Genomic DNA, 13,164 nt, shown 5'->3' with positions numbered 1-13,164 from the left:
CAGGAAACCAGACCAGGGAACCTCAGCTCCCCAAGACTCGGGTCTCCTCTGCTGCTGCTCCTGCAGCCCCCAGAGCCCGAGAGTAGCCCCCACCTGCCTCCCCAGGGTCCACCCCTAGGGGTCAGGGTGGAAGCTGGCAGCCAGTGGGATGCCAGTGCCCTCACAGCCCCTTTGTCCTGAGCGGTGTGTTCAGTGGGGTTTGTTCAGGCACCCTGTTCTAGCCCAGCTTTCTCCGGGCATTGGCAAACTGACTGCGTACCAGGTACAAGGGTACAGGACGGAGACCATGAGCGTGGAGCCCCTGGGAACCGACCAGCATGGGTGTGCGTCCCAGTTTCCATTACGTCTGGGGCCTGTGGGGTTATCCAGGCCCTGGGCACGGCTCCTCCTGGGATTTGGGACCATTCCTTCCCTGGGGACTGAACAGAGCGGGGGCACGCAGATTCATGGACTTTCTCCTTGTCGGTGGCAATGACACAGCCCAGGCAGGAAGAGCATGACTGCCTGAAGCCTCTTGTGTGCCAGACACCAGCCAGAGTTCCGTTTCCTTGATGGGAAGAGGGGTTGGGTGGGTTCAGAGAGGTTAGGTGACCCGCTCCAGGCAGCACAGCTAGATAGTGGCAATTGGTGGCACTCAAACACAGATCTGTTGGACTCGCTGGGGAAGACTTCTAACTAAGTTTCACCAAAAGGGATCCCTGGCACCAAACACATCAGGAGTCCTGGCCTGAGTGCTGGGGCCATTCCGGAACAGCAGAAGGGGCTCTGTTTAGGGGGAGCCATGCAAACAGCTGGGGCAGCAGGTGCAGAATTGTGATGATGTGGATCTGAATGGAGGCCTCGGCAGCAACGAGGTCGCAAGGGCCTGAGGCAGAGGGTCAGGTTGAACCAACACCAGTGCGGCAGGGGTCTGCATTAGCAGGAAGCTGGAGTTGTGTGCTGGAGCTGGGAATCAAAGCCAGGCTCTGCGACATGGGGCACGGGCGCCTTAACCTTCAGGCCAAATGCCCACCCCTGGGTGTTTTGCTTCCCCCTCACCTCCATCTATTCAACACCTCGCTCCACACCTGGCGGGTTCTCAGGAGCTGCTGGTTAAGTTGAAGTGAGGCTGAATTTGGGTCTGGAAGGCGGCCAGGTTGGGATAGGGGAGATTTCCCTGTGCATGTGTACCTGGGGCCAAGTCCCTGGGCAGGAATAAGAATCAGAATCACAGAGGGGGTATGCACGGGCTCTGAGGGGATCCATAGCACCCATTCCTCGGTGCCTCCTTGTCCCCCAGGGGTGGGAAAGGGACCCCTTTGCATGGTTTCCAATTTACAGGTGAAACTGCTGAGCCCCGGAGGGTGACTTGCTCCAGGTCTGCAGAGCTATGCACTTGAACCTGGCTCAAGAATGGGATGTCTTGTGTGGGGGTGGGAGCCACGGCTGTGCGGCTGTTGGAAAGGAGGTGCCGAGGGTGGGAGCTCGGGTCTCTGATCCGAGAAGCCCCGAGGTGCTGGCTCAGCTTCTTCTGGAGGGGAGTGGGACGGGATCCAGTCACCTGTGCCCTCCCAGTGACTTCTGTAGGTGTGTTTAGTGACATGTTCAGCAGGTGCGAGCGGGATGGGCTTGTGCCAAAGGCCAAGCCCAGAGATGTTTCGGATTTTTCCCTTTATGCCCCTGCAACCAAGCCCTGCAGCTCCGGCACATATAAGAGACCCAGGCTCCCAGCTGCAGCATTCACCGGCCAGGAGCCCCTCTCGCCTCTCTCTCACAGCTCCAAGCTCGCTCTCCTCTCTCTCCAGCCATGATCGCCAGACAGCAGTGTGTCCGAGGCGGGTCTCGGGGCTTCAGCGGCAGCTCGGCCGTCATAGGCGGAGGCAAGAGGGCCACCTTCAGCTCGGTCTCCGTGTCTGGGGGTGCAGGCCGCTGCTCCTCGGGGGGCTTCGGCAGCAGGAGCCTCTACAACCTTGGGGGCAATAAGAGCATCTCCATGAGTGTTGCCGGGTCCCGCCAGGGCGCCGGCTTTGGAGGTGCTGGCGGCTTCGGTGCCGGTTTCGGCGGTGCTGGTGGTTTTGGCGTTGCTGGTGGCTTCGGAGGTGGATTTGGGGGCTCCTTCGCTGGCCGAGGTGGTTCTAGCTTCCCGGTGTGCCCCGCCGGGGGGATCCAGGAGGTCACCATCAACCAGAGCCTGCTGACCCCCCTGCAAGTGGAGATCGACCCCGAGATCCAGAAAGTCCGGACTGAGGAGCGGGAGCAGATCAAGACCCTCAACAACAAGTTCGCCTCCTTCATCGACAAGGTGAGAGGGGTCCTGGGCCAGCCAGCAGGTTCCGAGCCTGCCTGCAAGCCTCCGGAAAAGCAGTTATGTGGGCCTCTGTTTCCAGCCCTTGCAGGTGCATCACTGCTCCGAGTCCTTTTCTTTGTGCCGTGGTTGGTAGGAAGGGCCGACGCTCCAAACAGTGGGCGTCTGCAGCTCCCTGGAGGAGCTGTGTGGCACTGGGCCCATCACTCGGCTTTCCTGGTCCCCCAGGAAAAACTGTAAACCCAGCCGTAAAATGGGTTCTCTGCTCACTTTGCTCTCAGATTTCGGTTTTGGCCATTGCACAGTTCGCTTCGTGGGTAAATTTGGGGCTGGGCACTTGTGTTCTTGGTGCACAAGAAAACCAGACTGGCTTTGCACATGAACAGGGGGCTGACCCTGATGGCAGATCGGATCCTATGTCTCCACAGGACCTGGGGAGGTTACCTCTTCTCGTCCCCCGGGCTCTGGGCAAAACTGCTCAAGTCTGGGTCTGTTGGAGAGGAGTGGAGCCCTCTTTTTTATTTTTTGTGGCCCAGCTTCCTGCTGGGTCTAGAGCTGAGATACAGGTCTAAGCTCAGACACAGCCAAGAGTGATGGACAGGAGGAGCGAGCAGGACCGGCCCCAGAGGGCTGAGTCAGCCAAAGATTGATGCCCGGGTGGACAGGTACTGCACTACGGTCCAGGCTGGCCTGGGTCACCAAGCCTCAACGTCTTAGCTCTCTTGAGGCCAGAGGAGCGTGCCTGGGCGGATCTGCTCCACTTGCTGGTTGCCTAAGTCCCTAGGAGCTCAGGGAGGCTTGAGAGTGAGTGTGGGACACACGGGGATGACAGGAGGACCTCAAGGGGTTCTTCTCGTCTCGTCTCACTGTGTGGGTACAAAATGTGCTCAGTCTCCCTTCGTGGCATTCCTTTCGGCTCTGTGCATACGAGACGGGGACACCACGTGAAGCCTCTACCTCCGTTCATCTTGCTAGGTTTCTTTTTCACGGAGGCAGGGCAAGCTCAGGAACCATCCAGGGCAGAGAGAAGATTCAGTGTGGATGGGCCTTGCTCCCAGCAGCTACACCCAGAGGTGCCCAGCTGTTAAGTCAGCTTGTTTAAAAAATCCTTAGTGGGGGAGGGGGCCGGAGTTGGGCATAGCTTTTAGGACACTGCTTAGGACACCTGCTCCCCGTGCTGAGGACCTGGGTTCCCAGCTCTGCTTCTGACCCAGCTTCCGGCAAATGTGCACTCTGGGAGGCAGTGATGACTCAAGGACTTGAGTCCCCTGTCACCCATGTAGGAGACCCCGATGGCATTCCTACACCCCCTGGCTTTGGCCTGGCCCAGTCCTGGTTATTGCAGGCATTTGTGGGGGGTGGGGGTAGGGGAGAAAAATCAGTGGATGGGAACTCTCTCTCTCTCTCTCTCTCTCTCTCTCTCTCTGTGTCTCTTTGCTTTTCAAATAAAATTTAGGAAATGTTTAGTGACTTCAGCTTTCCTTTGCCTTGGGTCAGGGTTGCTTTGAATGCCAGAGCCTCCAGACGGCAGTTGAATGTCTTTATTCTATTCTATTCTGTTACTCCAAGGAAATCCAAAGTGATTCTCTAATAACTCAGCTCAGGATCTTTGGACCGCTTGGTTACATTGTTTCTTGCTGCACTGGGAGGCCCCCTGGGTCTGTAAGTGCTCTGTGCTCCTCCACCCACGTGGCCCATTTGCTGCTGATGTTAGTAGTGTGGTAGGGAGTAGCAACCTGGTGGCCCTACGTGGGTGTCCCTGGGGCTTCTTGGCTGCTCTGAGTTGATGGGGGTTGGTGCTGGCTGGGGCGACCCGTCTGCCAAAGCCTCGACCACTCAGCAGGCGGCTGTGTCTTTGGAACGCAGGTGCGGTTCCTGGAGCAACAGAACAAGGTGCTGGAGACCAAATGGAACCTCCTGCAACAGCAAACGACCAGCACGTCCCCCAAGAACCTCGAGCCCTACTTTGAGGCCTACCTCAGCGCCCTGAGGAAGCAGCTGGACACCTTGGGCAGTGACAAAGGCCGCCTGCAGTCTGAGCTGAAGACCATGCAAGACAGCGTGGAGGACTTCAAGACCAAGTACGTGGGAGGAAGGATGAGCAGCCGCCATGCTCCCCACAGTCTCTGGCTATCGGGCTCTGGAGAGATTCCAGGGGCCCGGAGGCAGGGGAGGGAGGGTGTCCCTGCCTCTTTCCTGACATTGGCAGAGAGGGAGGACTGCAAATGGTGACAAGTTGCCCCCAAGTGAAAACTCCGTCTCAGAGCAGGGGGCTGGGTTTGCCACCTGCAGCAAGATCAGAGGCCAAAGTCATCCGAAACAGGGCAGTGTGGTCTGGGGAAGGCAGGCTGAGAGACCGATGGAGCTGGTTTGCAAGGGGCTTCCTAGTTTCCCAGCTGAGTGACCTTGAGTCAGATGCCCCGCCTCTCCGAGCTGCAGCTGAACGCTTCTTTAAGCATGGGGTGGTAGTCTACCCTGTTTATAGGTTGAGAGTGAAGTTGAATGAGGTAGGGAAAGCAGGTAGCCAAGGGCCAGACAGGGAACACACAGAGGCTGTTAGGCTCCTGCTGGGACGGCCCTGAGAAAATGAACATCAACTGTGCCCTCAAATGCATTCACCACCAAACAAAGGGACCTGGAGTGTGGCAGCTTCCCAGAGCATTCCACTTGCCACACGGGCTGACAGGAACTAGCACCAGCCGAGCCGTGGCTGCAGCCGCCTCTCATACCTCCCCTGCCTCTTGCAAATGGGTGGCTGGGGGCCTCTAGCAGCTGGGGTCTAGGCTGTGACCTCACACACAGGGTCACTCGGAAACACAGGACAGGTAGCTACTTTTCGGGATATTTCCAAAGCGTGGGGTGTTTGCAAGCAAGCAGTGATGATCTGGGGTATACTCACTCACTGTGTACCTGCCCCCCGCTTTTCCTCCCTGTCCCCTCCCCCAGGTATGAGGATGAGATCAACAAACGCACAGCTGCTGAGAACGACTTCGTGGTCCTCAAGAAGGTGAGAGGTGGAGGGCGGGAGGGTGGTGCTCGCGGGGCCCCCGCCCAGCGCCTCGGGTCACAGTGTGGTCCAGCTCAGCCGAATTTTCACCTTACCTGCTGCTGTCTAAGCTCAAGGACTCAGGTGGCAGGAAAGCCTGTCTGGGTGGCTCATCCTGCACCCCCTGCCCTGGTGCTGTGTGGTCTTCCTCTAAACATTGCAGAGTGCCTTTAACTCTTGCCTCCTGTCTTTCCTCCCTGCTCCCCAGGACGTGGACGCTGCCTACATGAACAAGGTGGAGCTGGAGGCCAAGGTGGACGCCTTGAACGACGAGATCAACTTCCTGAGGGTCCTGTACGATGCGGTGAGGACCCCGGGCCCCCCGCACCCCTGGACGGCGAGACCTCCATCCACGAGGCAGCTGCTTGGGGCTCCAAGTTCTTGCAAAAAGGAGCCACACTCCCTTGCTTCCGGGCAGAGGGAGCTGAGCGAGCCCCTGGGGACAGAGCGGGTTGGGGTGAAGGGAGAGGGTCAGCCCCCACAGAGCTGCAGAGCCAGGTGTTGTCTGAGCAGAGCTGGCGGGGATTCCCCGCAGCCTAGCATTTCCTGATGAAATGGGTGCCTTCTGTCCAACATACGGCATTATCTCCTTTGGTAGATGTGGAGGTGCTCATGGCTTTTGGGGTGCAGCACTGTTTCTCTGTCCTGAGATTCTAAGGAGGAATTTACCCTGTCCCCCTCCCTCTGGGCTGGGAATGCTGACCCTGCTTCCATCTGAGCCTGTAGCGTGGCTGTTTCCATGACAACAGCAGTCAGGGAAGACTCTCTTATATGGAGGGGGGCTGATGTGCGAGGTCTCCCCACAGGAGCTGTCCCAGATGCAGACCCACGTCTCCGACACGTCCGTGGTGCTGTCCATGGACAACAACCGTAACCTGGACCTGGACAGCATCATCGCCGAGGTGCGCGCCCAGTATGAGGAGATCGCCCAGAAGAGCAAGGCCGAGGCTGAGGCGCTGTACCAGATCAAGGTGGGTGCTGCTGGGGGTGGCTCTGGGGCTCTGGTGGATGGCGATGGTCAGCTCAGGGCTGAAAACAGGCGGAGGTGAGTGCTGTTGGCCCTGCTCTGATTTGGGATGCCTTGGTTGTTTCATGCCAGTGGAGCTGCCAGCAGCCCTACCCAAATGCCCCTGACCCCCGGTTCCCTGTGGCTCCTGGGTATTAGGTCCAGCAGCTCCAGACCTCAGTCGACCAGTACGGTGACAACCTGAAGACCACCAAGAGCGAGATCGCAGAGCTCAACCGGATGATCCAGAGGTTGCGTGCCGAGATCGAGAATGTGAAAAAGCAGGTGTGTGTCACCCCTCCCAGGGGCATAGGGAGCTTCCGGCTGGGACAGCCTGTGCCTGTCTCCGGAGCAGGGGGCCAGCTCTGCAGCGTCCCAGCCACATCCTAGGCAGCCAGCACAACACAGCGCCCCAGGAGGCAGGCTTCTTGCCTCTTCTTCCCTGGTGCTCATCTTCATCAGCTCAGTCTGGGGGCGGGGGCGGGGCATTGGTGGGCGGGGAAAAGGACAGACGGAATCCCGACATCCTGCCCATCGCCCTTGTCCACAGTGCCAGACTCTGCAGGCGTCTGTGGCCGACGCCGAGCAGCGAGGGGAGCTGGCCCTCAAAGATGCCTACAGCAAGCGCACAGAGCTGGAGGCCGCCCTGCAGCAGGCCAAGGAGGAGCTGGCCCGGATGCTGCGCGAGTACCAGGAGCTCATGAGTGTGAAGCTGGCGCTGGACATCGAGATCGCCACCTACCGCAAGCTGCTGGAGGGCGAGGAGAGCAGGTGCGGAGGGGAAGGCAGCCGGGGAAGCAGGAGCCGGAGCCTCTGCAGCCCTGGGGGAATGAGGGACCTGGCCGGGCTCCCATGGGATGGATGGCTGTGAGGAAGCTGGCTCCAGCCTCGCTGGCTCACTTCTTGTTCTTTCCTCCCCCACAGAATGTCCGGAGAATATCAGAATGCCGTGAGCATCTGTAAGTACCCCCAGCCCCTGCCATGGCCCCTCCTTCATGCGGGTCTGGGCTGGGATTCTGGGTTGCCGGCATGGTAGGAAGTACCGACTGTGTCCCCTGCCTCTCTCTTGCAGCCGTGGTTGGTGGTGGCGCCAGTGTGGGAGCCATCGGCGGAGGAGGATTCAGCCTGGGTGGTGGGTTTGGCTCCGGCTCCGGAAGTGGCTTTGGGTTTGGCGTCGGCTGTGGTGTCGGCGGTGGTTCCAGTGGCAAGATTATCTCCACCACCACCCTGACCAAGAGATCCCAGCGGTAGGGGAGGCGAGGCCCCCGTAGCCTCCTGAGCCCGGTCCGGCCGCGGGTCTCCATGCTTCCCTCACCTGGCTTCCACCTGCCCCTCGGGGCTCCCTCTCCTCTTGGCTCTGTCATCTCTGCTGGCCGCGGACCCTGCCTTCTTGGAGCTCCGTGGCCTCTTCTCCACTGGGACCCACCTGGAATGGGAAGGGTGTCGGCTGACCTTTCAGCTCCCATGGACAGAGGAGACAATGGCTGTGACCTTCATCTCCTGAACTAGCAGGGTCCTGCATGGCCCTTCCCAGTTCAACACCATCCGCCAGCTGCATCAGAACCACAGGTGTTCTCCATCACAAGGCTGGGACAAGAACCACTCGGTGTCCCTCTTCCCTGCCCCTCCACCCCCCTTCAGGCAAATCCGCAATAAAATGCTTTTGTCATTCATTCACTCAGAGCCATTGTCTTTGTTCCCTGGGGAGAAGGCTGGTGGATCTGAAGCACCTGTCTGTACAGGTCAAGGTCAAGGTCACCTACCAGTTCTCAGGTCTCCTTGCTTGAAGTGCAGTGCAGGAGCCCCAGGCCTGCCTCCAGGGCAGGTGTGGGGACCCAGCAGACCCCCGCCACTCACTCACAGCCCCACTCCAGGAGTGGGCTCCAAGGGAAAGACCTTCATAGCCACAGAGAGGTCAGGAGGCCTCTTGGCTGACTCCAGGGGAGAGGCCATGGAGGGTGCTCAGTCCCATGGGGCCAGCCAGGCTTACAGGAACTTGTTCCTGGAGTCAGTACGGTCTGGCTGGTGGGTGGAGCAGGGCATTCTTGAACTTCACGCTCAGCTCCCTTCCCCACCTCCTTGGGGTGCCTGCGGGGTGCCTGAATGGGGAGAATGGTAGGGGTGAGGCAGGCCTTCGAGGGGCTGGTGGCAGTGGGGACGTTGGCCAGATCGGGACCAGCTCTGGGGATGGTGGCTGGTGCCATGCAGAAGGGGAGGAGGCTGGAGAGAGGCAGGGTCTGCTGCGACCATGACCGTGGAGGGTGCCTTGTTTCTAACCTGAGCCAATTCCAAGATGCCCAGAGCTGCCCAGTCTCTTGTTCACCAGAGAGACACTGCATAGCTGCCTAATGCTCACCCTCAAAGACAAAGAAGCCCCCACAAGCCTGCAGCCACCCCTTGTCTGCGGGAGCTCGCGAAGACTCCAGTGTCTTCAGCACAGAGCCGGCAAGGGCCTCCTGGGGTGCGTGTCCTGTCTGTTGGAGGCTGGTCTCTGCCCCCGGGGGACCTTGGGGCCAGCTCAGGGCTGCCCTGCCCCTGAGGGAGGCAGGGCAGAGCAGCCAAGGGTTAATCTTCAGGGCAGGGACCTCCTGCAGGGCCTCTGTGGGCCTGGTGGCTTGTCCTTGTGCTGGGCAAGCCCAGCGCTAATCTCCCCATTGTCTCGATGGCCTGGGCTCGATGCCCTGCCCTCAGGGTGACAGAACAGGAAGTCTTCGGGCAGGCAGCTGTGACTTCTCCCCACAGCGGCACCCCTCCCCTGGGAAAATGCTGACCTGGTTGCTTCTGTGAGTTTCTGGGGTGGGGGGGTGAGGGTTGGAGGCAGAGGGGGTTGCAGACTGTGGGGAGAGCCCCTGAGCAAGGGGAACCTAGGAGTGGCACCGCCAGGTCTGGTGCATGTCGTGGGCCTCACGGCCAGGTCAGGCAGCAGGTGCCATAGGGGACAGCTAATGTCCTAGCGCTACGTCATTCAAGTCTCCCCAGAGTTCCGGAGGAATAATCTAGGACAAGTTCTATTTTACAGTGTGGGTAGCTTAGTCTTGGAGAGTTTTATTCACGTGCCCATTGCAGAGGCACAAGCAGGATTCGAACTTAGGACTGCCTGGTATGCAAGCTGGACGGATGTGATCCAGCAGTGATGGAAGGGACAGAATCTTAACCTGCATTGAAAGGAGTACCGTGTATTCACGAACGGGCCAGCTTCTGGCTTTTTTTATTTGTTTGTTTGTTTTTAATGTATTCGTTTATTTGAAAGAGAGAGAGAGAGAAAGAGAGAGAATCTCCATCCACTAGCTCACTCTCCAAATGTTTGCAACAGTAGGGGCTGCACCAGACTGAAGCCAGGATCCCAGAAGTGACAGGGACTCAGCCACTGGAGCCACGGCCTGCTGCCTCCCAAGGGGGGAGGGACTAGAACCAGGCCCTGTGGTACGGGATGCAGGCTTCTGAGCTGATGTCTCCTCCTCTGTGCCAAACACCTGTCCTCAGTAGCAGTTTTTAGTATTGGGAGGGTTGCCATGGAGAAGCTGGGGCACTTTGTGCACGTTCCTCTGGGAGGCCAGGCAAGAGCAGGTTTGTTTTGGTTCAGTCCATCCCCACACAGGGCCACAGGCTGGTGCAGGGCAGGGGGGTGGCACTGTGGTGTAGCGGGTAAAGCCACTGCCTGCAGTGCCAGCATCCCATATGGGTGTCGGTTCGAGTCCTGGCTGTTCCACTTCCGATCCAGCTCTCTGCTATGGCCTGGGAAAGCAGCAGAAGATGGCCCAAGTGCTTGGGCCCTTGCACCTGCATGGGAGACCCAGAACAAGCTCTTGGTTCCTGACTTCGGATCTGCTCAGCCCCGGCTGTTGAAACCATCTGGGGAGTGAACCAGTGGATAGGAGACCTCTCTCTTTGCAACTCTGCCTTTCAAATAAATAAATCTTAAAAAAAAGCTATGAATTCCAACACAGTGCAGTTTTGTGTGCGTGATAAAAGGGGCTTTGGACACAGAGAGGTGTGGGGGCCGTGGGGGTGGTGGGTGGGCCAGCGGGGCCCCTGGCACCCCAATTGCACTGATCTCAGGAAGAGAAGTCAGGTGCTCACTGCACAGAGTGGAAGGCACTGAAGGCAGATCTACGAACCCTTTCTGGGGTCAGGGTGGTGCCTGGCTGGCCCGGGCACGCCAGGAGATTTGATGAATCGCCTCCCACGGGGAACCTGGGAGGTGGGGGGAGGAGAGGCCAGGCGAGTGTGTGCCTCCGGGTCGGGGGCGGGCTGCCCAGCCTCCTGGCTCCTGCACCGTGTGCATCTCTGATTCGAGGCCAGTGCGAGCCAATGACTCACTGTTTTCTCCAAAAGGAAAGTAGAGGCCTCGGTTAATACCTTCAGCTAATCCAGGCTCTGGGCTGAGATCAATAAGCTGATTCTGTTTTCTCAAAGTATCTGTCGGGCCGGGCCCTCACCCTGGCAGTTCGCTGCACAGCCTGCCTCCACCCTGCCTCACGGCCGAGTCCTGCTAAGGGGCGTCTTTCTGCCACCTGTCCCTCTCCCTCTCGAGAAACGTGTCAGTGGCCTTCCACTCCTTCCTCGTCTGCTGGGGAGGTCCCAGACCTGGGACCGGCCAGCAACCGTGTGGGCTACTGCTTTGTTTCTCAAATATTCTTCTCCAGGATCATTCCCACCCCTCCCACCCCCCAAGGAACAACACAGCGGGCATTTGGTGCTGTGGTTAAGGTGCTGCTTCGGATGCCTGTGCCCCACCTTAGAGGGCCTGGGTTCGAGTCCCAGCTGTACTCATGAGTCCACTTCCTGCTAATGTGCACCCTGGGAGGCGGCAGGTGACGGCTGAACTCTTGGGGGCTCCTGCCACCCACGTGTCCTGGGCTTCCAGCTTTGGCCTGGCAGAGGTCTGGAGTCAACTAGTAGACAAAAACCTCCTTCTCTGCTTTTCAAAGAAAAAAAAAAATGGAAGCAATGCAAAGCCTGGCTCAGAAGCCATGAGCTCTGGCAATGGTTGGGGTCTCCTAGGTGGGGGCACGAGGGTGCCCTGATTCACTGAGTTTTTTAAAAATAAAGATTTATTTATTTATATGAAAGGCCAAGTTACAGAGAGGCAGAGGGAAAGACAGAGAGAGGAGAGAGAGAGGGACAAAAAGAGAGAGAGAGAGAGAGAGAGAGAGGTCTTCCATCTGCTGGTTCACTCCCCAAATGGCTGTAATGGCTGGAGCTGTGCTGATCCGAAGCCAGGAGCCAGGAGCTTACTCCAGGTCTCCCATGTGGCTGCAGAGGCCTAAGGACTTGGGCTATCCTTCACTGCTCTCCCAGGAACAGTAGCAGGGAGCTGGATCGGAAGTGGAGCAGCCAGGACTTGAACTGGAGCCCACATGGGATGTCAGCACTGCAGGCCCTGGCTTTATCCACTATGCCACAGCGCCAGCCCCTTCACTGCGGTTTAATGCGTCTTACAGACATGTCACCCTGGATGCAGGCATCACCTGCTCTCTCCCAGGGTGTGCATTAGCAAAAGCTGGAATCAGGAGCAGAGCCAAGACTTGAACCCCGGCACTCTAATCTGGGAGGCAGGTGCCAGTCAGCTCGGTTACTGCTAGGCCAGACGACTGGTCCTGATCGATCTTCTAAACACGTCTTTTTTATTTGAATGGCAGCAATGCCAGAGATAGGAGAGGTGGGGGGGGGGGAGAGAGAGAGAGAGAGAGAGATTATTTCATGTGCTCATTCAATCCACAAATGACTGCAACAGCTTGGGCTGGGCCAGACTGGAGCTAGGAGCCAGAAACTGCACCCGCGTCACCCATCTGGGTGTGTGAATCCAAGTGTTTGAGCCGTCATGTGCTGCCGCCAAAGATGCATTAGCTGGAAGCTGGATTGGAAGTGGAGGCAGGCACTTGGATCTGGGGTGCTGGTGCCCCAGCGGCAGTGTAGCCCCACGTGCCACGGTGCCCACCTCTCCTCATGGTTGCTTGCCTCCCGGAGTCACGTGCTCAGTGGCGAGGAGAGGGCACTTCTTTCGCATGTACATTTTCCTCAAATCTGAACACGAAATTTATGAAGCTTGGCTTCTTTAAGTTACGATGATCTCAATTCACTTGGTAGTTGAACCAGTCCTGGACCAGTTTTAGCTGCTTGTCATCCATCCAGTATAAGGGCTTAATTAATCCATCGATTCCTTAATAATTGATTGATTGCCTCGTTAATTCACTCATGAGCCTCTGGCAAAGCACTGAGCTAAGAACTTAGCGACCCGTACCAGTACCAACAAGGGTTACGGTTCTGGGGTGCGGGGGGAAGGGGCGGTGTACGGGGACACAAGGACAAAACGGGACACTCAGACTGGGCTTGCACGGGGGCCCCTCTGTCCTGGCTCTCCCCAGTGTAGCCAGAAGCCCTTGTCCTGTCCCTTTCCCCCTGATTTGGAGTGTGCAGCAGATGGAACAAATGGAGACCTGTGCTGGGGAGAGAGGCGGCTCGTCTGGCAGTCTCTAGAGCTGCTGCCCATGGCGCCTTCCCTCCCAAAAACAGATGTGCCCAGTGGTGCTGCCAACTTTGCAGGATCTGGCCTCCCAGGGCTGGGGGGGGGGTGCCAGGAACAGAGCCCTCAACAAGAGAATGGTCTCCTGGGTGGGGAGGGACCCTGGGGGCCTCCCTTGTGACTGGGGCGTCAGTGCCCTGCACGATGCCACCGCATTTGTCACCAAGCTGAGGCTGGATCTTCCTGTCCCCTGGGACCTTGGCTGACATCAGGGGAATGCCAGAATATGGGGCGCCAGAAAGCCCGGGAGAAGCCCTGGATGTGTGAGGCTGCTTTGTTCCTGTGGGGAGCTGTCACTGCAC

At 58.4% G+C, this 13,164-nt stretch overlaps 1 protein-coding gene across 1 annotated transcript; it reads left to right on the top strand.

Moving 5' to 3' along the window:
• The first annotated feature begins 1,709 nt into the window (after positions 1-1,709).
• Positions 1,710-8,013, top strand: KRT4 (keratin 4). Its single transcript, XM_008256495.5, has 9 exons — positions 1,710-2,281; positions 4,151-4,365; positions 5,231-5,291; positions 5,539-5,634; positions 6,137-6,301; positions 6,496-6,621; positions 6,887-7,107; positions 7,261-7,295; positions 7,409-8,013. Exons 1-9 carry the CDS (start codon positions 1,787-1,789, stop codon positions 7,585-7,587), a joined length of 1,593 nt encoding a protein of 530 aa, XP_008254717.1. The 5' UTR covers positions 1,710-1,786; the 3' UTR covers positions 7,588-8,013.
• Positions 8,014-13,164: the final 5,151 nt, after the last annotated feature.

The sequence above is a fragment of the Oryctolagus cuniculus genome, chromosome 11 (assembly GCF_051225735.1).
Source record: "Oryctolagus cuniculus isolate XC-2025 breed Fujian yellow rabbit chromosome 11, ASM5122573v1, whole genome shotgun sequence".
NCBI lineage: Eukaryota > Metazoa > Chordata > Mammalia > Lagomorpha > Leporidae > Oryctolagus > Oryctolagus cuniculus.
Note: the sequence above shows the minus strand (reverse complement) of the source record. Positions and strands in the feature narration are given on the sequence as shown.